The sequence below is a fragment of the Salvelinus fontinalis genome, chromosome 13 (genome assembly GCF_029448725.1).
Source record: "Salvelinus fontinalis isolate EN_2023a chromosome 13, ASM2944872v1, whole genome shotgun sequence".
Taxonomy (NCBI): Eukaryota; Metazoa; Chordata; class Actinopteri; order Salmoniformes; family Salmonidae; genus Salvelinus; species Salvelinus fontinalis.
This window is the reverse complement of record NC_074677.1, coordinates 55,388,045-55,412,923: the sequence shown is the minus strand read 5'-3', so window position 1 is coordinate 55,412,923 and position 24,879 is coordinate 55,388,045. Positions and strand designations below refer to the sequence as shown.

Here is a 24,879-nt window from a genome sequence, read left to right as displayed (position 1 = left end):
GAGAGGGCCGCCCACCAAAACTCACAGACCAGGCAAGGACGGCATTAATCAGAGAGGCATCAAAGGGACCAAAGATAACCCAGAAGGAGCTGGAAAGCTCTACGGCGGAGATTGGAGTATCTGTCCATAGTACCACTTTAAAGCGTACACTCCACAGAGCTGGGCTTTACGGAAGAGAAAAAAAACATTGCTTAAAGGAGAAAATAAGCAAACACGTTTGGTGTTCACCAAAAGGCATGTGGGAGACTCCCCAAACATATGGAAGAAGGTACTCTGGTCAGTTGAGACTAAAATGTAGCTTTTTGACCATCAAGGAAAACGCTATGTCTGGCGCAAACCCAGCACCTCTCATCACCCCGAGAATACCATCCCCACAATGAAGCATGGTGGTGGCTGCATCATGCTGTGGGGATGTTTTTCATCGGCAGGAACTGGGAAACTGGTCAGAATTGAAGGAATGATGGATGGCGCTAAATACAGGGAAATTCTTGAGGGAAACCTGTTTCAGTCTTCCAGAGATTTGAGACTGGGACGGAGGTTCACTTTCCAGCAGGACAATGACCCTAAGCATACTGCTAAAGCAACACTCGAGTGGTTTAGGGGAAACATTTAAATGTCTTGGAATGGCCTAGTCAAAGCCCAGACCTAAATCTAATTGAGAATATGTGGTATTACTTAAAGATTGCTGTACACCAGGGGAACCCATCCAACTTGAAGGAGCTGGAGCAGTTTTGCCTTGAATAATGGGCAAAAATCCCAGTGGCTAGAAGTGCCAAGCTTATAGACACATACCCCAAGAGACTTGCATCTGTAATTGCTGCAAAAGGTGGCTCTACAAAGTATTGAGTTGGGGGGTGAATAGTTTGACAACAACAAAAATATTTGGCATTTTTAAAGTAGTAGGCATGTTGTGTAAATCAAATGATACAAACCCCCCAAAAAGATATTTTAATTCCAGGATGTAAGGCAACAAAATAGGAAAAATGCCAAGGGGGGTGAATACTTTCGCAAGCCACTGTAGCTGCTCCTATGCAGCGTTCCACTTTAATACGGGTTACTACGTACTCACAACTATGAGTGATGTGTTTTATTTATGGATCCTTCCCGACTACTCCTACAGGCCTGAGAAATTATGTGATACAACCTACCAGAATATAATGTAGTAGTATCTGACAAAGTCCTAATGGCAACAAATCCGGGTTTACTTTTTGTGAAAATTTTTTTTACAGTTTGTATTTGCTTTGAAAACACAGCAACAACCAATAAAACCCACTCCGAGCATGTGTTTTTCCTTTCATTTGTACCTTTTCATCTTTGCTAGTTTCTTTCAATCTTTCCCAAATACAAATTTCATAGAACACACATTTGAAAAAAGGATAATACTGAACATTAAAAACATTTACATCTCATACTTAGGTTAAAAGGCTAAAAATGGAAGTACAACTCTATAACACACTCTTACAATGCCAAACTGTAAAATCCTACTCATGTCCCTGTGTTGTGGTAGAGTTCTGGGTCCTGGTTGGGGAGATGGTGGGCTTGTGTTTCTTGAGGAGGGTTTTGATGCTGCTCTTGGTTGGCATGGCAACGCCGTTGTATATGAGAAGGAAGCCAACGAGCAGCAAGCCTCCCAGGATGATGGCTGTCATGTTGTTGACGAGGTGTTGGGTTGGGAACGCCAGCGGAGGCTCGTCTACGTAGATCTACCCGTATAGGAAAAGAGAGAGAGAAAGGGAGAGCGAGAAAGGAAGGAGAGAAATAGGTGAGGGCCAGGTTATCTTGTTCTTCCTCTTTTTTATTAGTTACTGACTTCAGTGTAAAAGCTACAGGGTTCCTCACCTGTACCTCCTCCACCAGGTCACACAACACAACTCCAGGAATGACAGAGATACGGAAGTGGAAAAGCTCAGAGCCCTGTGGAGAATAATGGTGGTGGTTGTTAGGTTGGAAAAATATTATATTTATAACATTGTCACAATGAAACCCCAGATGGAAACTGCTATTTGATAGCACAATTCGCATGACTGAAATGGCAGTATTTCTATGCAGACGTATACAGATTACACTCAACTGTTTTACAATTTATGAACATGTCATATAGTCAGGGAGACTGTAGATGATTTACATAAAGGCTGATCTGCAGTCCCTCTGGGTTGTAGAGATTGTTCTTTAGACTGTCTTCAAAATATTGTCTCATCCTGTCCATGGTGGGGGTGGCATGGGTCCCTACCAACACAAAGGATGGGAAAAGACGGGTTAACAACAGAGAATGTGTGTTTCACTATAGTGTACTAAAGACCTGCCCATTAGGCAACATTATACAAGGGAAGTTTATGATCACCCTTTTCTGGTTGAAATCATTTTTTCTGGTTGAAAAGATGACAGAAAATATGTATTTTTCACATTTTAAAGTTGCAATCCTAAATGGTGAAACTGCCACGTCCATTTGGGATTTTACATTTTTATTTTTAAATTTGTACTTTTTACCCCTTTTTCGCCCCAATTTCGTGATATCCAATTGGTAGTTATAGTCCTGACACCCTGCCCGCTTAACTCGGAAGCCAGCCGCACCAATGTGTCAGAGGAAACACCTTACAACTGGCGACCGTGTCAGCGGGATCGAACCCGGATCTGTAGTGACGCCTCTAGCACTGCGACGCAGTGCCTAAGAAAGCTGCCCCACTCGGGAGGCCCCAACAACAAAAGAAGTTACTACAAACAACAAACAACAAACACCGTTTTTTTCCCAACTTTGACATCATTTGGGGGACCGAGTGGCGCAGCATTCTAAGACACTGCATTGCAGTGCCAGAAGCATCACTACAGAGCCGGGTTCGATCCTGGGCTGTATCACAACCGGCCATGATTGGGAGTCCCATGGGGCGGGTTAAGGAAGGGTTTGGTCGGGGTAGGCCATCATCTTAACTGACTTGACTAGTTAGATAAAGGTTCAATAAAAATTGCACATGCAATAGAACAGCAGAATATGTACTGCAAATTATATATATATATATATATTTTTTTTTACACACCTCCGTTTCATCCACAAAACAAAAACAAAAGGTGCTGGGGTCCGCAGTGGTGCTGTTTCCCCTAATGCTGATTCCATCTTTAAAAACATCCTTATATTGCAAAGCCTTCTGGGATGAGACTGACCTGTGACCTTCCAGCTGGTCCGGTTGTTGACCTCCGTGACAGTAACAAAGTAAGGAGAGCAGAGCGGGTGGTCAGCGTGGTTGGTTCTCCTCAGGAACAAGGTGATGTTGAAGTCAGTCACAGGAAACGTTAGTCTCAGCACCTACAGTACAACACAGAGGACATGGGAAAGACTAAAATACGCTTTAACCAATATACAATTTTTATATGATTTCATTCATGCTCGCAGTCGACAAGACTGTATTATGCAGAATGCACAGTTACATTAAGACAATACTTTAATATATTCCAATAAATGGTACTAAATATGAGTTTATAGCATATTCAATAAATATATTTTTTTTTTATTTTTTTTTTATAAATGTTACAATATTTAATGTCTAGTACCAGTCAAAAGTTTGAACACACCTACTCATTCCAGGGTTTTTCTTTATTTATCTATTTTCTACATTGTAGAATAATAGTGAAGACATCAAAACTATGAAATAACACATATAGAATTTGCTTATTTAAGCTGTTCTTGCCATAATATGGACTTGGTATTTTACCAAATAAGGCTATCTTCTGTATACCACCCTTACCTTGTCACAACACAACTGATTGTCTCAAACGCATTAAGGAAAGAAATTCCACAAATTAACTTTTAACAAGGCACACCTGTTTATTGAAATGCATTCCACCTCAGGAAGCTGGTTGAGAGAATGTCAAGAGTGTGCAAAGCTGTCATCAAGGCAAATGGTGGCTACTTTGAAGACTATAAAATATATTTTGATTTGTTTAACACTTTTTTGGTTACTACATTATTCCATATGTGATATTTCATAGTTTTGACGTCTTCACTATTATTCTACAATGTAAAAAAATAACTTGAATGAGTAGACATGTCCAAACTTTTGACTGATACTGTATATGTAATTGTTTTGTGAAGACATTGATGATTGATCACACTGATGCAGATGTGTACCCTCTGTCTGCAGTCAGAGTTGATGGCTAGAGGAGAGACTTTCAGTCTGTCTGTACAGCCACATTCCTCTGCTGACCTTTTCCCTGCACACTGCTTATACCGACCAGAGTTCTGGAGGAAGGCACACAATTTGTCACCCACAAACACTATGTATCACAGCTTACACCCAATGTGAAACACAACACAGAAGCACATATAGACACTTAGTAAAGTTACACTGCAGAAACATACAAGACTTGCTCAGCTTGGAGACAAGGTAGTGCTGGCGTGTGTGAACCTTGTGACCTGCTCACCTTGGAGATGGGGTAGAACTGTCTGGGGTGGGGATGACTTGGGTCAGCGTTATAGATATTGTCTGTGGTCGGGATTAAAACACCTAGTTGGGAGGGAGGCCGGTAGTTCACCTGAAGCACACACCCACGCATCTCATTATCTGCACACAGGTCAACTAATAAAACATTGATCGCATGCCTGTAACCCAGTGTATCTCTATCTCTCACAGGCAGGTTGAAGAGCCTCTTGTTGTTCATGTGATCTACTGGATCCGTGTGGATCCATTCGTGGTCACTGATTGGCTGTTGGGAGACATAGACGATTTGGAGTCCCTCGGGGCAGGAGTTCTGTAGCGTGAAGGTGAAGGAGGAGGACCTACACAACAGAGAGGCTTCTGGGATGTATACCATCACTGTGGTGGTTGCCTAGGGGCAGAGGGAAAGATAACACAACACAATGGACTTCAGACAACTGAGTTCAGCGGGGTTGGGGTTCCATTTTCATTCAGTCAAATCAGGAAGTAAACAGAAATTCCAATTCTTTCAATGAAAAAAATGGAATTGGAATTTCAGTTAACTTCCAGAATTGAGTGAATTGAAATGGAATTGACCTATACCCTGATATACTGTATGCAACTACAAAATGTATTTATGTTATTATTCGTCTATATAGACAAACTCGAGGATGATATTTATTTTAACATTTTTTATTTCACCTTTATTTAACCAGGTAGGCTAGTTGAGAACAAGTTCTCCTTTGCAACTGCGACTTGCCCAAGATAAATCAAAGCAGTGTGACACAGACAACAACACAGAATTACACATGGAGTAAACAATAAACAAGCCAATAACACAATAAACAAGTCAATGACACAGTAGAAAAAAGAAAGTCTATATACAGTGTGTGCAAAAGGCATGAGGAGGTAGGCAATAAATAGGCCATAGGAACGAATAATTACTATTTAGCAGATTAACACTGGAGTGATACATGAGCAGATGATGATGTGCAAGTAGAGATACTGGTGTGCAAAAGAGCAGAAAAGTAAATAAAATAAAAACAGTATGGGGATGAGGTAGGTAGATTGGGTGGGCTATTTACAGATGGACTATGTACAGCTGCAGCGATCGGTTAGCTGCTCAGATAGTTGATGTTTAAAGTTGGTGAGGGAAATAAAAGTCTTTAACTGGGTGTTGTTATCGTGACCAGTGAACTGAGATAAGGCGGAGCTTTACCTAGCATAGACGTATAGATGACCTGGAGCCAGTGGGTCTGGCGACGAATATGTAGCGAGGGCCAGCCGGCTAGAGCATACAGGTCGCAGTGGTGGGTGGTATAAGGTGATTTGGTAACAAAACGGATGGCACTGTGATAGACTGCATCCAGTTTGCTGAGTAGAGTGTTGGAAGCTATTTTGTAGATGACATCGCCGAAGTCGAGGATCGGTAGGATAGTCAGTTTTACGAGGGTATGTTTGGCAGCATAAGTGAAGGAGACTTTGTTGCGAAATAGAAAGTCGATTCTAGATTTGATTTTGGATTGGAGATGTTTAATATGAGTCTGGAAGGAGAGTTTACAGTCTAGCCAGACACCTAGGTATTTATAGTTGTCCACATATTCTAGGTCGGAACCGTCCAGGGTGGTGATGCTAGTCGGGCGGGCAGGTACGGGCAGCAAACTGTTGAAAAGCATGCATTTGGTTTTACTACCGTTTAAGAGCAGTTGGAGGCCACGGAAGGAGTGTTGTATGGCATTGAAGCTCGTTTGGAGGTTAGTTAGCACAGTGTCCAAGGAAGGGCCAGAAGTATACAGAATGGTGTCGTCTGCGTAGAGGTGGATCAGGGAATCGCACGCAGCAAGAGCGACATCATTGATATATACAGAGAAAAGAATTGGCCCGAGAATTGAACCCTGTGGTACCCCCATAGAGACTGCCAGAGGTCCGGACAACATGCCCTCCGATTTGAGACACTGAACTCTGTCTGCAAAGTAGTTGGTGGACCACGTGAGGTAGTCATTAGAAAAACCAAGGCTATTGAGTCTGCCGATAAGAATACGGTGAATGACAGAGTCGAAAGCCTTGGCCAGGTCGATGAAGACGGCTGCACAGTACTGTCTTTTATCGATGGCGGTTATGATATCGTTTAGTACCTTGAACGTGGCTGAGGTGCACCCGTGACCAGCTCAGAAGCCGGATTGCACAGCGCAGAAGGTGGATTCGAAATGGTCAGTGATCTGTTTATTAACTTGGCTTTCGAAGACTTTAGATAGGCAGGGCAGGATGGATATAGGTCTGTAACAGTTTGGGTCTAAGGTGTCACCCCCTTTGAAGAGGGGGATGACCGCGGCCGCTTTCCACTCTTTAGAGATCTCGGACGATACAAAAGAGAGGTTGAACAGGCTGGTAATAGGGGCTGCAACAATGGCGGCGGATAGTTTTAGAAAGAGAGGGTCCAGATTGTCTAGCCCAGCTGATTTGTACGGGTCCAGGTTTTGCAGCTCCTTCAGAACATCTGCTATTTGGATTTGGGTGAAGGAGAAGCTGGGGAGGCTTGGGCGAGTAGCTGCGGGGGAGGCGGAGCTGTTGGCCGGGGTTGGAGTAGCCAGGAGGAAGGCATGGCCAGCCATTGAGAAATGCTTATTGAAATTTTTGATTATCATGGATTTATCAGTTGTTGTTACCTAGCCTCAGTGCAGTGGGCAGATGAGAGGAGGTGCTCTTGTTCTCCATGGACTTTACAGTGTCCCAAAACTTTTTGGAGTTAGAGCTACAGGATGTGAATTTCAGCTTGAAAAAAGCTAGCCTTTGCTTTCCTGACTGACTGCGTGTATTGGTTCCTGACTTCCCTGAACATTTGCATATCGTGGGCACTATTCGATGCTATTGCAGTCAGGATGTTTCTGTGCTGGTCAAGGGAAGTCAGGTCTGGAGTGAACCAAGGGCTATATCTGTTCTTAGTTCTGCATTTTCTAAACGGGGCATCCTTATCTAAGATGGTGAGGAAATTACTTTTAAAGAATGACCAGGAATCCTCTACTGACGGGATGAGGTCGATATCCTTCTAGGATACCCGGGCCAGGTCGATTAGAAAGGCTTGCTCGCAGAAGTGTTTTAGGAAGCGTTTGACAGTGATGAGGGGTGGTCGTTTGACCGCAGACCCATAGCGGATACAGGCAATGAGGCAGTGATCGCTGAGATCCTGATTGAAAACAGCAGAGGTGTATTTGGAGGACAAGTTGGTCAGGATAATGTCTATGAGGGTGCCCATGTTTACGGATTTAGGGTTCTACCTGCTGGGTTCCTTGATGAGTTGTGTGAGATTGAGGGCATCTAGCTTAGATTGTAGGACTGCCGGGGTGTTAAGCGTATCACAGTTTAGGTCACCTAACAGAACGAACTCTGAAGCTAGATGGGGGCGATCAATTCACAAATGGTGTCCAGGGCACAGCTGGGAGCGGAGGGGGGTCGATAGCAGGCGGCAACAGTGAGAGACTTATTTCTGGAGAGGTTCATTTTTAAAATTAGAAGTTCAAACTGTTTGGGTATGGAAAGTATGACAGAACTTTGCCGGCTATCTCTGCAGTAGATTGCAACTCCTCCCCCTTTGGCAGTTCTATCTTGACGGAAAATGTTGTAGCTGGGTATGGTAATTTCAGAATTGTTGGTGTCCTTCCTAAGCCAGGATTCAGACACGGCAAGGACATCAGGGTTGGAGGAGTGTGCTAAAGCAGTGAGTAAAACAAACTTAGGGAGGAGGCTTCTGATGTTGACATGCATGAAACCAAGGTTTTTTCTATCACAGAAGTCAACAAATGAGGGTGCCTGGGGACACACAGGGCCTGGGTTTACCTCCACATCAACCGAGGAACAGAGGAGTAGGATGAGGGTACGGCTAAAGGCTATCAAAACTGGTCGCCTAGAGCGTTGGGGACAAAGAATAAAAGGAGCAGATTTCTGGGCGTGGCAGAATAGATTCAGGGCATAATGTGCAGACGGTGGGGTGGGGTGCGGGTACAGCGGAGGTAAGCCCAGGCACTGAGTGATGATAAGAGAGGTTGTATCTCTGGATAAGCTGGTTATAATGGGTGAGGTCACCACATGAGTGGGAAGTGGGACAAAAGAGGTATCAGAGGTATAATGAGTGGAACTAGGGGCTCCATTGTAAACTAAAACAATGATAACTAACCTAAACAACAGTATACAAGGCATATTGACATATGAGAGAGACATACAGCGAGGCATAAAGTAATCACAGGTGTTGATTGGGAGAGCTAGTTAAGACAACAACGGGTAAGACAACAACAGCTAATCAGCTAAAACAACAATAGGTAAAACGGCGATGAATGGGCAGAGAGGGTCGGTTAACTACACACAGAGCCTGAGTTCGCGGCTGGGGCCGACAGATAAAAATAAATAAATAAACAGAATGGAGTACCATGATTAATGGACGGATATGAGGGTGATATGGAGTATTGGAGGTATACCTTCTTGCAGAGGTGACTGAAGGTGGTGAGGGTGAGTATGTGGTTGTTGGTGTCATCCCAGGAGTGTCTGGCTGTGACTCGGAAGGCCAGAGGGTTGGTCAGAACCACACGCATGAACTTCTTATGGTACACCATGGACAGAGCTGCACACACACAGGTTTTGTTAGAACGAGAGCATTAAAGCTGGAATCCTTAAGTGGTGAAACTGTTTGGGATATTACAACAAAGAAGTTAGCGCAAAAACAAACTGCCCCCCCCACCAGACATCATTGAACACGCGTGATAGAACAGCAGAATAATTAAACACAAAATGACCACACTGAAGGAGGCCCTGTTTCCCCTAATGCGGATTTCAATCTTTAACTATAGACTACCCTTTCAAAAGAATGTAGACAGTGATACACAGTGAATAGGAATTGGTGTTAGGTTCTAATTCTCAGAGTAAAAACTCAGACACTATGAAAGCTTAAACCAAGTCTATTCTTCCCAGAGGATCAATACAGCTGCATTAGACAAAGACATTGTTCACACAAGCACTGATATTTAAACATTTCTCCTAGGCTGAGTCTCATCCTACACATCTGAACAAACATTGCATCTTTACTGCTAGGCAGGAAACTAAGTAATACGGCCATAAACTTTTCTTTCTCCCTTAACGTGACCTGACCTGCCCCCCTTCATCACTAATCCATGGCTCTCTCCCCTTATCAATGCCTGCCACATGTGATCGCTTTCTCTGCACTCAGCACATTCCAAGCTTAATTGCACACACTATATACCTTCCTCCTACAGATAACCATTAACTTCTGGTGTAGACCCTCTAAACCTAAGCACTCAATATTTCAATAGGATACCTGATAATTAACCCTATCCCAAGTTTAGGAGTTAGTACCCAGAATCCATCATTGGTAATAACCCAGACACTACACACCTCAACCCCCACACCACCACTACTCACAGTAGTCGGACATGAAGGCCTTGAAGGTGAAGTTGAGCTCTTCTCTGACATTGATCCTTATCAGAGCGTTATTCCTCACACCGTCCAATGACTGCAGGGTCATCCCCCAGCTCCCCCGGCCTAGATGGATAAATGGATCCATTTCACACATTTAAAATACATATATAGGGTTGGTTTCCCAGATCTAGATGAAGTCTCGTCTTGGATTAAGAAGTACTTTCAATGGAGAATCTCTATTAAGCATACTTTTTAGTCCAGGACCAGGTTTAATCTGTGTACAGGAAACGAGCCCATAGACTTACCTCAGGCGAGTACTACAACAATACACATTCAAAATCATTGAGGATTTAATAACACACAATAAACACAGTAACCTGCAGAGTGGAAGAGCAGCCACTCTCCTGACCGTTGGCTGGTCAGGGGGAGCACTAGGGCTGGCATAGTGGGTTTGGCTAGGGCACTGCCGCTGTGCACCAGCCCTGTGATGAGGTAACTGCTGAAGCCTGGTGCTACCACAGCCTTCCCCACGTGGGACAAATTAAACCCCTGGGACGGATCTGGACAAGACAGGACAGCTCACAGTTTACCACAGGAGAAACAGCAGCAGGGTTGACTAAAGCAGGAAGCTCAGTGTTTACCACAGAAGAATGATAGTGGTATCATCTAAGGAATCAAATCAAATGTTATTGGTCACATACACATGGTTAGCAGATCTTAATGCGAGTGTAGCAAAATGCTTGTGCTTCTAGTTCCGACAGTACAGTAATATTTAACAAGTAATCTATCAATTCACCAACAACTACCCAATAAACACAAATCTAAAGGGGTGAATGAGAATATGTACATGTAAGTATATGGATGAGCGATGGCTGTGCGGCATAGGCAAGGTGCAATAGATGGTATAAAACACAGTATATACATGTGATATGAGTAATGTAAGATATGTAGACATTATTAAAGTGGCATTATTTAAAGTGGCATTGTATAAAGTGACTAGTGATCATTCTGATTAAAGTGGCCAGTGATTGGGTCTCAATGTAGGCAGAAGCCTCTCTGAGTTAGTGATTGCTGTTCAGCAGTCTGATGGCCTTGAGATAGAAGCTGTTTTTCAGTCTCTCGGTCCCAGCTTCGATGCACCTGTATTGACTTCGCTTTCTGGATTGTAGCGGTGTGAACAGGCAGTGGCGCGGGTGGTTGATGTCCTTTTTGGCCTTCCTGTGACATCGGGTGCTATAGGTGTCATGGAGGGCAGGTAGTTTGCCCCCGGTGATGCGTTGTGCAGACCGCACCACCAGGCTGTGGTACAGCCCGACAGGATGCTCTCGATTGTGCATCTGTAAAAGTTTGTCAGGGTTTTGGGTGAAAAGCCAAATTTCTTCAGCCTCATGTGGTTGAAGAGGCAGTGTTGCGCCTTCTTCACCACACTGTCTGTGTGGGTGGACCATTTCAGCTCGCCTGTGATGTGTACGCCGAGGAACTTAAAACTTTACACCTTCTCCACTGCTGTCCCGTCGATATGGATAGGGGGGTGCTCCCTCTGCAGTTTCCTGAAGTCCACGATCATCTCCTTTGTTTTGTGGACCTTGAGTGAGAGGTTGTTTTCCTGACACCACACTCCGAGTGCCCTTACCGCCTCCCTGTAGGATGTTTTGTTGTTGTTGGTAATCAAGCCCACTACTGTTGTGTCGTCCGCAAACTTGATGATTCAGTTGGAGGCGTGCATGGCCACGCAGTCGTGGGCAAACAGGGAGTACAGGAGGGGGCTGAGCACGCACCCTTGTAGGGCCCCAGTGTTGAGGGTCAGAGAAGTGGAGATGTTCTTTCCTACCTTCACCACCTGGGGGCAGCCCATCAGAAAGTCCAGGACCCAATTGCACAAGGCGGGGTTGAGGCCCAGGGCCTCCAGCTTGATGATGAGCTTGGAGGGTACTATGGTGTTGAATGCTGAGCTGTAGTCAATGAACAGCATTCTTACATAGGTATTCCTTTTGTCCAGATGGGATAGGGCAGTGTGCAATGTGATGGCGATTGCAACGTCTGTGGACCTGTTGGGGCGGTATGTAAACTGAAGTGGGTCGAGGGTGGCCGGTAAGGTAGTCTCTCAAAGCACTTCATGGTGACAGAAGTGAGTGCTACGGAGCAGTACTCATTTAGTTATCTTTGCTTTCTTGGGTACAGGAACAATGGTAGCCATCTTGAAGCATGTGGGGACAACAGGCTGGAATAGGGATTGATTGAATATGTCCGTAAACACACCAGCCAGCTGGTCTGCGCATGCTCTGAAGACGCGGCTAGGGATGCCGTCTGGGCCAGCAGCCTTGCGAGGGTTAACACGTTTAAATGTTTTACTTACGTTAGCCACGGCACAGTCCTTGTTTGCGGGGCCGCGACGGTGGTACTGTATTATCTTCAGAGAGAGCAAAGAAGGTGTTTAGTTTGTCTGGAAGCGTGACGTGACTGGTTTTCTTTTTGTAGTCCGTGATTTCCTGTAGACCCTGCCACATACATCTCGTGTCTGAGCCGTTGAATTGCGACTCCACCTTGTCCCTGTCCTGGCATTTCGCTTGTTTGATTGCCTTGCGGCGGGAATAACTACACTGTTTATCTTAACTTCAAGCGTGCACACTTAAATTTAAACTTCCTTCAAATGGATCTAGTAAGTCAAGCAGCTCATAGTTTACCTCAGGAGAAACCGCAGCAGGATGGGTTAACTTCTTGCAACTATAGGGGGTGCTGTTTCAAATTAGCATAATTGTCTCTACAGATTAAACTGCCTCTTATTCAATTATTGCTCTTACTATATGCATATAATTAATACCATTGGATAGAAAACAATCTATAGTTTCTAAAACCGTTTCAATTTTGTCTCTGAGTGAAACTGAAGTCATTTGACAGCACTTTCCCTGACCCAGAAGAAGAATGCAAGATGTGTATGCTCGCTTCAACGCTCTGCCTATATATGGTCACGCCACCTATGACCCGAAACACACTTCATTCGTCTTCCTCTGGGTGTCAAGAGGACGTCAGAGGAGAATTTTTTTGTTTATCTTGTACTGACGTGAAATAAGACCTATTTCTTTGGCGTGACCGACAACTTCCGGTTCTCTGAATCGCGCGATTTGCAGGTGCGATTGGCTACTGTTTTGCTGCCGTTATGGATGAAAACTATCTCCGTCTTGAAGTTTGTTTGATACATGTGACCATATCATCTTAATGTATGTTTTTTCAATATAGTTTAATCAGATTATTAGAATTTTTTTCGGGAGTTTTGCCGTGTTCCGTTCTGTGACTTTTTTTTATTTTGGACAGATCCCTGCCAGTCGACCAGTACCTATGCTAAATGAAGAGGGAAAGTTGCCATTATGAATGGATTGAACGACTCATCAGGACTAAGGACACCGTGATCAACATTCTGATGAAAGATCAGCAATAGTAAAACCCAATTTACGATGTTATTTCATATATCTGTCGTGCATGTGAACTGGTCGTGGGCGCCCAGCTGGTTCTGGCTGGCGTGGCTATGCTAATTTAGCGCTACATTTTGTTTTCGCTATAAAACATTTAATAAATCTGAAATATTGTTTGGATTCACCAGATGTTGGGCTTTCAATATCTGTACGCTGTGTATTTTTCTGAAACGTTTTAAGATAAGTAATTCGTTATATGACGTTGGTCTCTGTAATTGTTCTGGCTGCATCGGCACTATTTCAGATTGCAGCTGCAATGTAGTACTGTGATTTATAACTGAAAAATGCAAATAAAAAAATAAAAACTATGCTTATACCATAAATATGTTATCAGACTGTCATCTTATGAAGTTGTTTCTTGGTTAGTGGCTATATATATTTTCATTTAGTCGAATTAGTGATAGCTACTGACGCAGGAAAAAACTGTTGGAGTAAAAAAATTGTGTCTTTTGCTAACGTGTTTAGCTAATAGATTTACATATTGTGTCTTCCCTGTAAAACATTTAAAAAATCTGAAATGGTGGCTTTATTCACAAGATCTGTGTCTTTCATTAGGTGTCTTGGACTTGTGATTTAATGATATTTAGATGCTACTATTTAATTGTGACGCTATGCTAGCGATGCTAATCAGTGTGGGGGGGGGGGGTGGGGGGTGCTCCCGAATCCGGGGTAGGTGCTCGTTAGAGGTTAAATAAAGCTATGAGTTGTGAGCAGTGGCCGATATATTTTGGATCGTGTCTTAAGACTCATTACGAGAGATTGAGATTGTAACTAGAAATATCACATTAATATACTTGGAAGGATAGGAAAATATCTGAAACGTAGCATGATTCTGTTAGAATTTCAGGACTAGTAAGCAGCACAAAATAAGTTTGGGAATCACTAAATGTAAATGAACTAACAAGTCAGTTGATGCTATCTTTCTTTCCAGTTACCTAGGTCTTTGAGCTGCAGTGTAACAATGAGCCCCTCGGGCTCCCCCGTCTTCACCAACAGGTCACATAACTGCATAGGCTCCGCATTCAGGCTGGCTCCTTTGATTGGCTCCAGGATCTCCCCGACGATGGCCCCGGAGAACCCCCCCTGATAGTGAGTCCGGAACACCTCTGTGATCACCACCATCCCACCGTCACTGAGGGAGAACACACACACAGACATGTATGGACATGCACACACGCACATCTGGAGGACACACATTTACTAAGACACATAAGACAATACAAAGATATAAAGACACTCAATAGTAGATAGGAAACTCAATTGTAGATCAGGAAGTCAATACTAGATCAGGAAGTCAATACTAGATCAGGAAGTCAATACTAGATAAGGAAGTCAATATTAGATAAGGAGGGGCCTCCCGGGTGGCGCAGTGGACGGTGTTTCGTCCGACACATTGGTGCGGCTGGCTTCCGGGTTGGATGTGCGTTGTGTCAAGAAGCAGTGCGGCTAGGTTGGTTTGTGGTTCGGAGGACGCATGGCTCTCGACCTTCGCCTCTCCCGAGTCCATACGGGAGTTGCAGCGATGAGACAAGACTGTAACTACTACCAATTGGATACCACGAAATTGGGGGGAAAAAGGGGGGATTTAAAAAAAATATATTAGATAAGGAAGTCAATATTAGATAAGAAAGTCAATAATAGATAAGGATGTCAATATTAAAGTCAATAATAGATAAGGAAGTCAATATTAGATAAGGAAGTCAATATTAAAGTCAATATTAGATAAGAAAGTCAATAATAGATAAGGAAGTCAATATTAGATAAGTCAATATTAAAGTCAATATTAGATTAGGAAGTCAATATTAGATAAGGAAGTCAATATTAACCTTTCACGAGTATCTACCCCGGGTCCGGGATCACCCCCCACCCCCCCCCCCCCACACTGAGTAGCATAGCCTAGCATAGCGTCACAATTAAATAGTAGCATCTAAATATCATTAAATCACAAGTCCAAGACACCTAATGAAAGATACAGATCTTGTGAATAAAGCCACCGTTTCAGATTTTTTAAATGTTTTACAGGGAAGACAAAATATGTAAATCTATTAGCTAACCACGTTAGCAAAAGACACCACTTTTCTAACTCCATCAGTTTCTTACTCCATCAGGTGCTATCACCAATTTGGCTAAACTAAGATATTGATAGCCACTAACCAAGAAAAAACCTCACCAGATGACAGTCTGATAACATATTTATGGTATAGGATAGGTTTTGTTAGAAAAATGTGCATATTTCAGGTAGATATCAGAGTTTACAATTGCACCCACCGTCACAAATGGACTAGAATAAATACAATGAGCAACGTGTTTACCTAATTACTAATCATCAAACATTTCGTAAAAATACACAGCATACACTAATCGAAAGACACAGATCCTGTGAATACAGACAATATTTCAGATTTTCTAAGTGTCTTACATCGAAAACACAATAAATCGTTATATTAGCATACCACATATGCAAACGTTACCAGAGCATTGATTCTAGCCAAAGAGAGCGATAACGTAAACATCGCCAAAATATATAAATTTTTTCACTAACCTTCTCAGAATTCTTCAGATGACACTTCTGTAACATCACATTACAACATACATATACAGTTTGTTCGAAAATGTGCATATTTAGCCACCAAAATCATGGTTAGACAATGACAAAAGTTGCCCAGCTGGTCAGACAATGTCGTGCGCCATATTAGACAGTGATCTAGTCGTATACATAAATACTCATAAACGTGACTAAAAAATATAGGGTAGACAGCGATTGATAGACAATTTAATTCTTAATACAATCGCTGATTTACATTTTTTAAATTATCCTTACTTTTCAATACAGTTTGCGCCAAGCGAAGCTACGCCTAAAAACAAGGCGTCATAAGCGAATAACATTTCTCGACAGAAACACGATTTATCATAATAAATTGTTCCTACTTTGAGCTTTTCTTCCATCAGAATCTTGGGCAAAGAATCCTTTCTTGGGTCTAATCGTCTTTTGGTCGAAAGCTGTCCTCTTGCCATGTAGAAATGCCCATTGCGTTCGGCATGAACTGGAACCGTGCCCAGAGATTCACAGTGTCTCAGAAATAAATGTCCCAAAATCGCACTAAACGGATATAAATTGCTATAAAACGGTTTAAATTAACTACCTTATGATGTTTTTAACTCCTATAACGAGTAGAAACATGACCGGAGAAATATAACTGGCTACACTAATGCTTGGAAAAAGAGCAGGGTCGGTGGCCACCGCGCGCCCGACGCAGCTGGAAAGGAGTTCCTACCTACACGTGTTTTTGTTTTATAGGGGCTGTGATTGCGCAATCGATACCATTCAAATCGTCATCACGTAAAGGCATCCAGGGGAAGACGTAAGCAGTGTCCGTATCCTGATAGCGTTCACAGTGGCCTTTAAACTGACTCCAGATCAGGGGCCAAAATGTGTGAAATCTGACTCCATGTCAGGGAAATTGCTGTAGAATGAGTTCTGTTCCACTCAGAGACAAAATTCCAACGCCTATAGAAACTAGAGACTGTTTTCTATCCAATAATAGTAATAATATGCATATTGTACGATAAAGAATTTAGTAGGAAGCCGTTTAATTTGTAATGCAATTATGCTAATGAGAAAACAGCACCCCCTGTAGTCACAAGAAGTTAAAGTCAATATTAGATAAGGAAGTCAATATTAGATAAGGAGGTCAATATTACATGTAGACAAGGAACAAGTGACTAAAATAGTTCAAAAGATCCACAAGATGACAGGTTTAACCTCTTGGAACTATAGGGGGTGCTGTTCCGCATTAGCATATTTGTGTCTCCAAATTAAACTGCCTCGTGCTAAATTCTTGATCGTACAATATGCATATTATTGTTATTATTGGATAGAAAACACCTTCTAGTTTCTATAGAAGTTGAAATTTTGTCTCTGAGTTGTACAGAACAATTTCTACAGCACTTTTCATGACAGGGTTCAGATTTCAATTTTTTTTACCTCTGATCTGGGGTCTGTTTTTAAGGCGACAGTGAATGCTATGAAGAAACCGACACTGCCTACGTCTTCCTCTGGGTGTCTGTACGTCATCACGCTTTCAATGGAATCGATGGGATATTCACAGCCAGTATAAAAGACCAAAATGTATAGAGACCGCCCTTTCTCGTCGTGCGCCTGAAGCGTGAAGGGCATCGGACCTGCCTCGTTCCAAATCGTTTTCTAACCAGCAATATTTCTCCGGTCATGTTTTTACTCGTTTTAGGTGTTAAAAACATCATAATGTAGTTAATTTGAACAGTTTTATAGCAATTTATATCCGTTTAGTGCGATTTTAGAGGAATTTATTTGTTGTGCACTCTGAAACTTTGGACACGTTTTGGGGTGTCGGTCGTTGGTGGTGGACATTTCGAAGGACAGAGGACATCTATCGACCAAAAGACGTTTATAACATAGAAAGGATACATTGCCCAAGAATCTGATGGAAGAACACCTCAAAGTAAGCAATATTTAATATGATAAATCGTGTTTCTGTCGAAATATTTTAAACGCATATTTCGCCATTTTGTTTGGTATAGCTTCACTTGGCGAACCCTGTATTGAAAAGTAAGGATAATTTTAAAAATGTAAATCAGCGGTTGCATTAAGAACTAATTTGTCTTTCGATTCCTGTAAACCCTGTATTTTTTAGTCAAGTATATGATTAGCTATTAATTAAACCAGATCACTCTGAAAGATGGCGACCGACATTTTCAGGCTTGTTTTGCTACTATTTTCATTGTGTAACCACGGTTTTGTATGGCTAAATATGCACCTTTTCGAACAAACTGTATATGTATATTGTAAAATGATGTTACAGGAGTGTCATCGGAAGAATTCTGAGAAGGTTAGTGAAAAAATTAATATCTTTTGGCGATGTTGACTTTTATCGCTCACTTTGGCTAGAATCAATGCTGGGCTGCTATGTGCTATGTGCTACGCTAATATAACGATTTATTGTGTTTTCGCTGTAAGACACTTAGAAAATCTGAAATATTGTCTGTATTCACAGGATCTGTGTCTTTCGATTAGTGTATGCTGTGTATTTTTACGAAATGTTTGATGATTAGTAGTTAGGTAAACACGTTGCTCATTGTAATTATTCTAGTCCATTTGTGACGGTGGGTGCAATTGTAACCTATGGCAGCTACCTGAAATATGCACATTTTTCTAACAAAACCTATCCCATACCATAAATATGTTATCAGACTGTCATCTAATGAGTTTTTTTGTTGGTTAGGGGCTATAAATATCTTAGTTTAGCCGAATTGGTGATGGCTACTGGTGTTGGTGGACAAATAAAAGATGGTGGATTATGCTAATGTGTTTTTAGGTAATAGATGTACATCTTTACATATTGTGTCTTCCCTGTAAAACATTTTAAAAATCGGAAATGGTGGCTTTATTCACAAGATCTGTATCTTTCATCTGGTGTCTTGGACTTGTGATTTAATGATATTTAGATGCTACTATCTACTTGTGAAGCTATGCTAGCTATGCTAAACAGTGTGTGGGGGGTGGGGGGTGCTCCCGGATCCGGGTTTCTGAGGCAGTAGAAGTTAAGAGATTTGGGGCTAGTCCCCCCCACCTGAAGTAGATGACCTTGCCCACGTGGTTAGGTGAGAAGTGGCTGGCGGGTGCCACGGTGAGAGGGTTGGTCCTGCCCTGGCGGTTGTTTCCGTTAGCATGGTCATTGATGACAGCATTCTCGTGGAGCAGGACTGTGTGGTCTGTGAGGTACTGGAGGGCCAGGGCTTTGTCAAAACCCATCTCATGTTTCTATTGGGACACAAACACACAGTATGTTGAAAACCAAGATATCAGTGTATGTCTGCAACAGGCCTGACAGACAGGAGAATATCGTATTGGCCAGTATAGACAATAGATGATGTGCTATAAAGGTATTTCTACACAAACAGTTGTCAAAAACTGCAGTAACCCGATTTGTATGCCTTTTATGGTCTGTCTGAGGATAATCTCTCATGGGCAGATTCTGCTTGTAGACCAAAGAATCTGCCGGGACTGAATGGGATACGTGAGATAACGAGCTGCAGTAGTTCCGGTCTTTGGGTTTTGTCACTGGTTAGGCCGTTGCTCTGTACCATTATGAGGTGGTCTATTTCAATGGTCCTGTAGCTAAAGCAACTTTGTTTGTGTTTAGTATGGCATACCATAGCAAAACGTTTGCAACACTGACCTCTATGAGGTGATCAATCTCGATGGTCCTGTAGCTAAAGGGCAATTCCACAGTGACAGAATGATGCTGAGACTTTAAAATCGAACCATACAACTCTATGCACAAGGACCACTTTTAACAAAATTACTTTTTTGTTCCATCATTCTGTTACCAAACTTTGCATCTGCATTGTTCTTCAAGTAAATGTGTTTTTGTAAAAATGTCTGTGGAAATTCTTAAAAGGTGTTTTTGTGCTTTGAGATGTATGGTCTGTTTAACTTTGCAATCATTGGATTTTGTTTGGCATACATTTTAAAGTGAAACATCTGAGTCTCAGCATCATTATGTTACTGTGAAATTGACCTAAAGCAACTGGGGTTGTGTTGAGTAGGGCATACCGTAGCAAAATGTTTGCAACACTGACCTCTATGAGATGGTCTATCTCGATGTTCCTGTGGCTAAAGCCACTGGGTTTGTCTTTGTCCAACTGAACAGCAATCAGGATGCCCATGTGACCACACAGTAGAGTACTGGTTACATCCAGGGTCTCGTTCAACCACGCAAACCTGGCAAGACCTTCAGGAGGACAAAAATGGGTGGGGATGGGGGAGATGGGATGTCATGGGAATTCAGGCAGGTTCAAGTAGGGCTGTGGCGGTCATGAAATTTTGTCAGCTGGTTATTGTCATGCAAAAGACTGCCGGTCTCATAATTAAAATCTCCAGGTTTCCATGCATACAAGCCGCTGATGGGACCTCTGCATTTAAAATAGCTGAATAAATCAATTTAAAATACACCATCACAATAAATCCATTATTTATTTTAGGCAGGTCTAAAGAAAGATTATATGAATTTTAGAAGAACAGAATATGAATTAGCCTACTGTATGTTATCTGGCTATGCTCCATGCCATAGGCTGTGGTCTAGTTCATTTAGCAGACTAGATATGCTAATAAGTCCCGTGGCATTATTTTATATTATATGATTTTATAGTAAATAGAATATACACTGCTCAAAAAAATAAAGGGAACACTTAAACAACACAATGTAACTCCAAGTCAATCACACTTCTGTGAAATCAAACTGTCCACTTAGGAAGCAACACTGATTGACAATAAATTTCACATGCTGTTGTGCAAATGGAATAGACAAAATGTGGAAATTATAGGCAATTAGCAAGACACCCCCCAAAACAGGAGTGATTCTGCAGGTGGTGACCACAGACCACTTCTCAGTTCCTATGCTTCCTGGCTGATGTTTTGGTCACTTTTGAATGCTGGCGGTGTTCTCACTCTAGTGGTAGCATGAGACGGAGTCTACAACCCACACAAGTGGCTCAGGTAGTGCAGTTCATCCAGGATGGCACATCAATGCGAACTGTGGCAAAAAGGTTTGCTGTGTCTGTCAGCGTAGTGTCCAGAGCATGCAGGCGCTACCAGGAGACCGGCCAGTACATCAGGAGACGTGGAGGAGGCCGTAGGAGGGCAACAACCCAGCAGCAGGACCGCTACCTCCGCCTTTGTGCAAGGAGGTGCACTGCCAGCGCCCTGCAAAATGACCTCCAGCAGGCCATAGTGGTGAGATATTCTGTAGCTAAAGGTAATTTCCTATTACTAGGCATTTGAATTTCAAATACAAATTCATAAACAGTGCATTCGAAAAGTATTCAGACCCCTTGATTTAGAATTCAAGGCACACTTAACCAGCCCGGCTACTACAGCATTCTGCAGCGATATGCCATTTCATCTGGTTTGCACTTAGTGGGACAATCATTTGTTTTTCAACAGGACAATGACCCAACACACCTCCAGGCAGTGTAAGAGCTCTTTGACCAAGGAGAGTGATGGAGTGCTGCGTCAGATGACCTGGTCTCCAAAATCACCTGACCTCAACACAATTGAGATGGTTTGGGATGAGTTGGACCGCAGAATGAAGGAAAAGCAGCCAACAAGTGCTCAGCATATGTGGGAACTCCTTCAAGACTGTAGGAAAAGCATTCCAGGTGAAACTGGTTGAAAGAATGCCAAGAGTGTGCAAAGATGTCATCAAGGCAAAGTGTGGCCACTTTGATGAATCCCAAATATATTTAGATATGTTTAACACTCATTTGGTTACTACATGATTCCATATGTGTTATTTCATAGTTTTGATGGCTTCACTATTATTGTACACTGTAGAAAATAGTAAAAATAAAGAAAAACCCTTGAATGAGTAGGGTTGTCCAAACTTTTGACTGGTACTGTAAGTATTCAGTCCATTTGCTGAGACTCAAAATTGAGCTCATGTGTATCCTGTTTCCATTGATTATTATTGAGACATTTCTACAACTTGATTGGAGTCCACCTGTGGTAAATTAATTTGATTGGACATGATGGACCTGATGATCGTTAGCGAGTTGGGTACGACCAACACATGTCCTGAGTGCATAAGAGGAGATTACCGTGACTGAACGGTCACGTGGAATTTTACTGCGGGCATGACTCATGACTGCCGATGTGGCGGTAATACGGTCTCCACAACAGCCCTAGGTTCAAGCCTACATCCTGCAGCATATTCTTTAGGAGTTGATGGTGGTGTTCCAGGTTGTCTGTTTTGCAGTCACCCTGTTCTCAGAAGGGTTCACAAACAAACATGGTTCCTTCCTGAGTAGTTACAAACTTCTCCAGGCGTTGCGAGATTGGATCATTTGGGAAGCACGACTGCAAAAAAAGATAACCTGGAACGTCACTATTGTTGTTGTCCCACCTGACTTCATGATGTAGAGGTTTCCATGGTCAGTAAAGAACACTACCACACCATTGACAGTACAGCTCAGCGCGTCTATCACCATCTGATTGTCTAGAGAGAACACCCACGTGAAGGTAGAGCCTCTATCTGACGATGTCCACACCTAAACACATCATAATACACAGACAAAGGTTGGGTAAGGGAAATACATTATGGTATCAAATTCATCATACTTAGATAGGACCCTGAGTTTTCCTACCTCTGGTATTTTTTATTTTGTCAAGTTATTTGAACTCTGTGTGTGTGTGTGTGTGTGTGTGTGCGTGCGTATGCATGTGTGCGATGTGTGTGTGTGCTGTCACCTCTGAGCCGTACAAAATAACATGGTTGTCAGACAGGAAGATCCCTCTGGGCTGGAAGTCTAGAATCACCGGGGGGAACTTGGTGTGACGTTGAAAAATATCCTCTACCTTTACACCAAACACTGACACCATCGCACCCTTCTGCTGGAAGAGAAAAACACACAATATCATTTCATGATCATACTATCTGGGGATAGTGGATTTTTACTTGACTCAAATTTAATCAATCAAATCAATCTCATACAAAGCAAATGGAATCCACACTTAATGGATTGCACTCACTTTGTATGGATTGTGCTATACACTGAGTGTATAAAACATTAAGAACACCTTTCCATGACATAGACTGACCAGGTGAATCCAGGTGAGAGCTATGATCCCTTATTTATGTCAATTGTTAAATCAACTTCAAACAGTGTAGATGAAGAGGCGGAGACAGGATAAAGAAGGACTTTTAAGCCTTGAGACAATTGAGACATTGTGTCACACCCTGATCAGTTTCACCTGTCTTTGTGCTTGTCTCCACCCCCCTCTAGGTTTCGCCCATCTTCCCCATTGTCTTGTCTGGTCTACCAGCGTGTTTTCCTGTTTCTCAAGTGTTTGTTTCCTAGTTTTCCCGGTTCTGACCATTCTGCCTGCCCTGACTCGGGCCTGCCTGCCGCCTTGTACCTGCCTGACTCTGACCTGATTACGAACCTGTCTGTTCTCGACCTGCCCTTTGTTATACAATTATTGAGAACTGTACTATCCGCCTCCTATGTCTGCATCTGGGTCATATCCTGAGTCGTAATACATTGATTGTGTACGCGTGCCATTCAGAGGGTGAATGGGCAAGACAAAATATATAAATGCCTTTGAACGGGGTACAGTAGTATGTGCCAGGCGCACAGGTTTGTGTCAAGTTTCCCGTGTGTTCACCCAAAGGACATCCAGCCATCTTGGCACAACCGTGGGAAGCATTTGAGTCAACATTGGCCAGCTTCGGTGTGGTACGATATTGACAGTTTGTAGAGTCCATGCCCTGATGAATAAAGGCTGTTCTGAGGGCGAAAGGTGGGGGTGCATTTCTACATTGTAGAATAATAGTGAAGACATCAAAACTATGAAATAACACATATGGAATCATTTAGTAACCAAAAAAGTGTTAAACAAATCAAAATATATTTTAGATTCTTCAAAGTAGCCACCCTATGCCTTGATGACAGCTTTGCACACTCTCGGAATTCTGTCACTACAATGTAGAAAATAGTAAAAATAAAGAAAAATCCTTGAATGAGTAGGTGTGTCCAAACTTTTGACTGGTACTGTACATGCATCTATTTTACCATTTAGAAATGAAAGCATTTCCTGTATCTAGTCCCTCCATTTGAAGAGGTCATATTCCCTTATAGTGTATTAAAGGAGTCAAAAGTTTAATATTTGGTCCCATATTCCTAGCACACAATGACTACATCAAGATTGTGAATGTCACGAATTCCGCCGAAGTCGGCTCCTCTCCTTCTTCGGGCGGCGTTCGACGTCACCGGCTTTCTAGCCATCGCCGCTCCATTTTTCATATTTCCAGTTGTTTTGTCTTGTTCCATACACACCTGGTTTTCATTCCCTAATCACACTGCATGTATTTAGTCCTCTGTTCCCCTCCATGTCTTTGTGTGAAATTGTATTTATGATATGTGGGTATTGTTACGCGCCATACTTTTGTCTATAGTTCCATGTTTGGGCACATTTATGTACTTTTGTGCTTTCGTTGGACCGAAATTAAAAGGGCCCCTGTTCTCTACACTCTGCTCTCCTGCACCTGACTCCGCCTCCAGTACACACCCTTAACAGAATTTCACACCACCGTGGAGTCAGCAGGAGCAGAGGAGTTGAGGAGCGCGTCCAGGAACAGTGCAATGTTACATCATCTTGGATTTGAATTATGTTGTACCCAATAAAAATTAATGGTAAATAATGTTTGTGTCATTTTATTCTCTCCCACCTAATGCTGCATTCGTAACCAAGTGGGAAGTGGGAATTTACCACATGCAACTGGGAAAAATCCACTTGAACGGCCCTCTAACTGGTAATAACTAGTGGGAAACGCGTCTATCAACCCTCAGCTCTGACGTCTCCCACATGCTGGCCTTTGACGTCACCTACTAAGGAAATGACCTTGGCAGTTAAATGTAACAACAAACATTATAAAAAGCAATCTATTAATATGATTTTTCAACTCTATAATTTGTTTACAAGCATGATAGCTGTTTGTGGTTGATGTTGCTTGTTGGCCATTAGCCACTTGGCATTTCCC

At 42.5% G+C, this 24,879-nt stretch overlaps 1 protein-coding gene across 1 annotated transcript; it reads right to left on the bottom strand.

Annotated features, from left to right (window-relative positions):
• Positions 1-1,481: 1,481 nt before the first annotated feature.
• On the bottom strand, positions 1,482-24,706 carry LOC129867884 (cation channel sperm-associated auxiliary subunit beta-like). Its single transcript, XM_055941354.1, has 16 exons — positions 24,683-24,706; positions 22,587-22,730; positions 22,243-22,387; positions 19,922-20,073; positions 18,910-19,100; positions 14,236-14,432; positions 10,208-10,390; positions 9,834-9,953; positions 8,876-9,018; positions 4,621-4,818; positions 4,414-4,524; positions 4,121-4,231; positions 3,157-3,298; positions 2,126-2,226; positions 1,840-1,914; positions 1,482-1,703 (listed from the first exon to the last, which is right to left on the bottom strand). Exons 1-16 carry the CDS (start codon positions 24,704-24,706, stop codon positions 1,482-1,484), a joined length of 2,259 nt encoding a protein of 752 aa, XP_055797329.1.
• Positions 24,707-24,879: the final 173 nt, after the last annotated feature.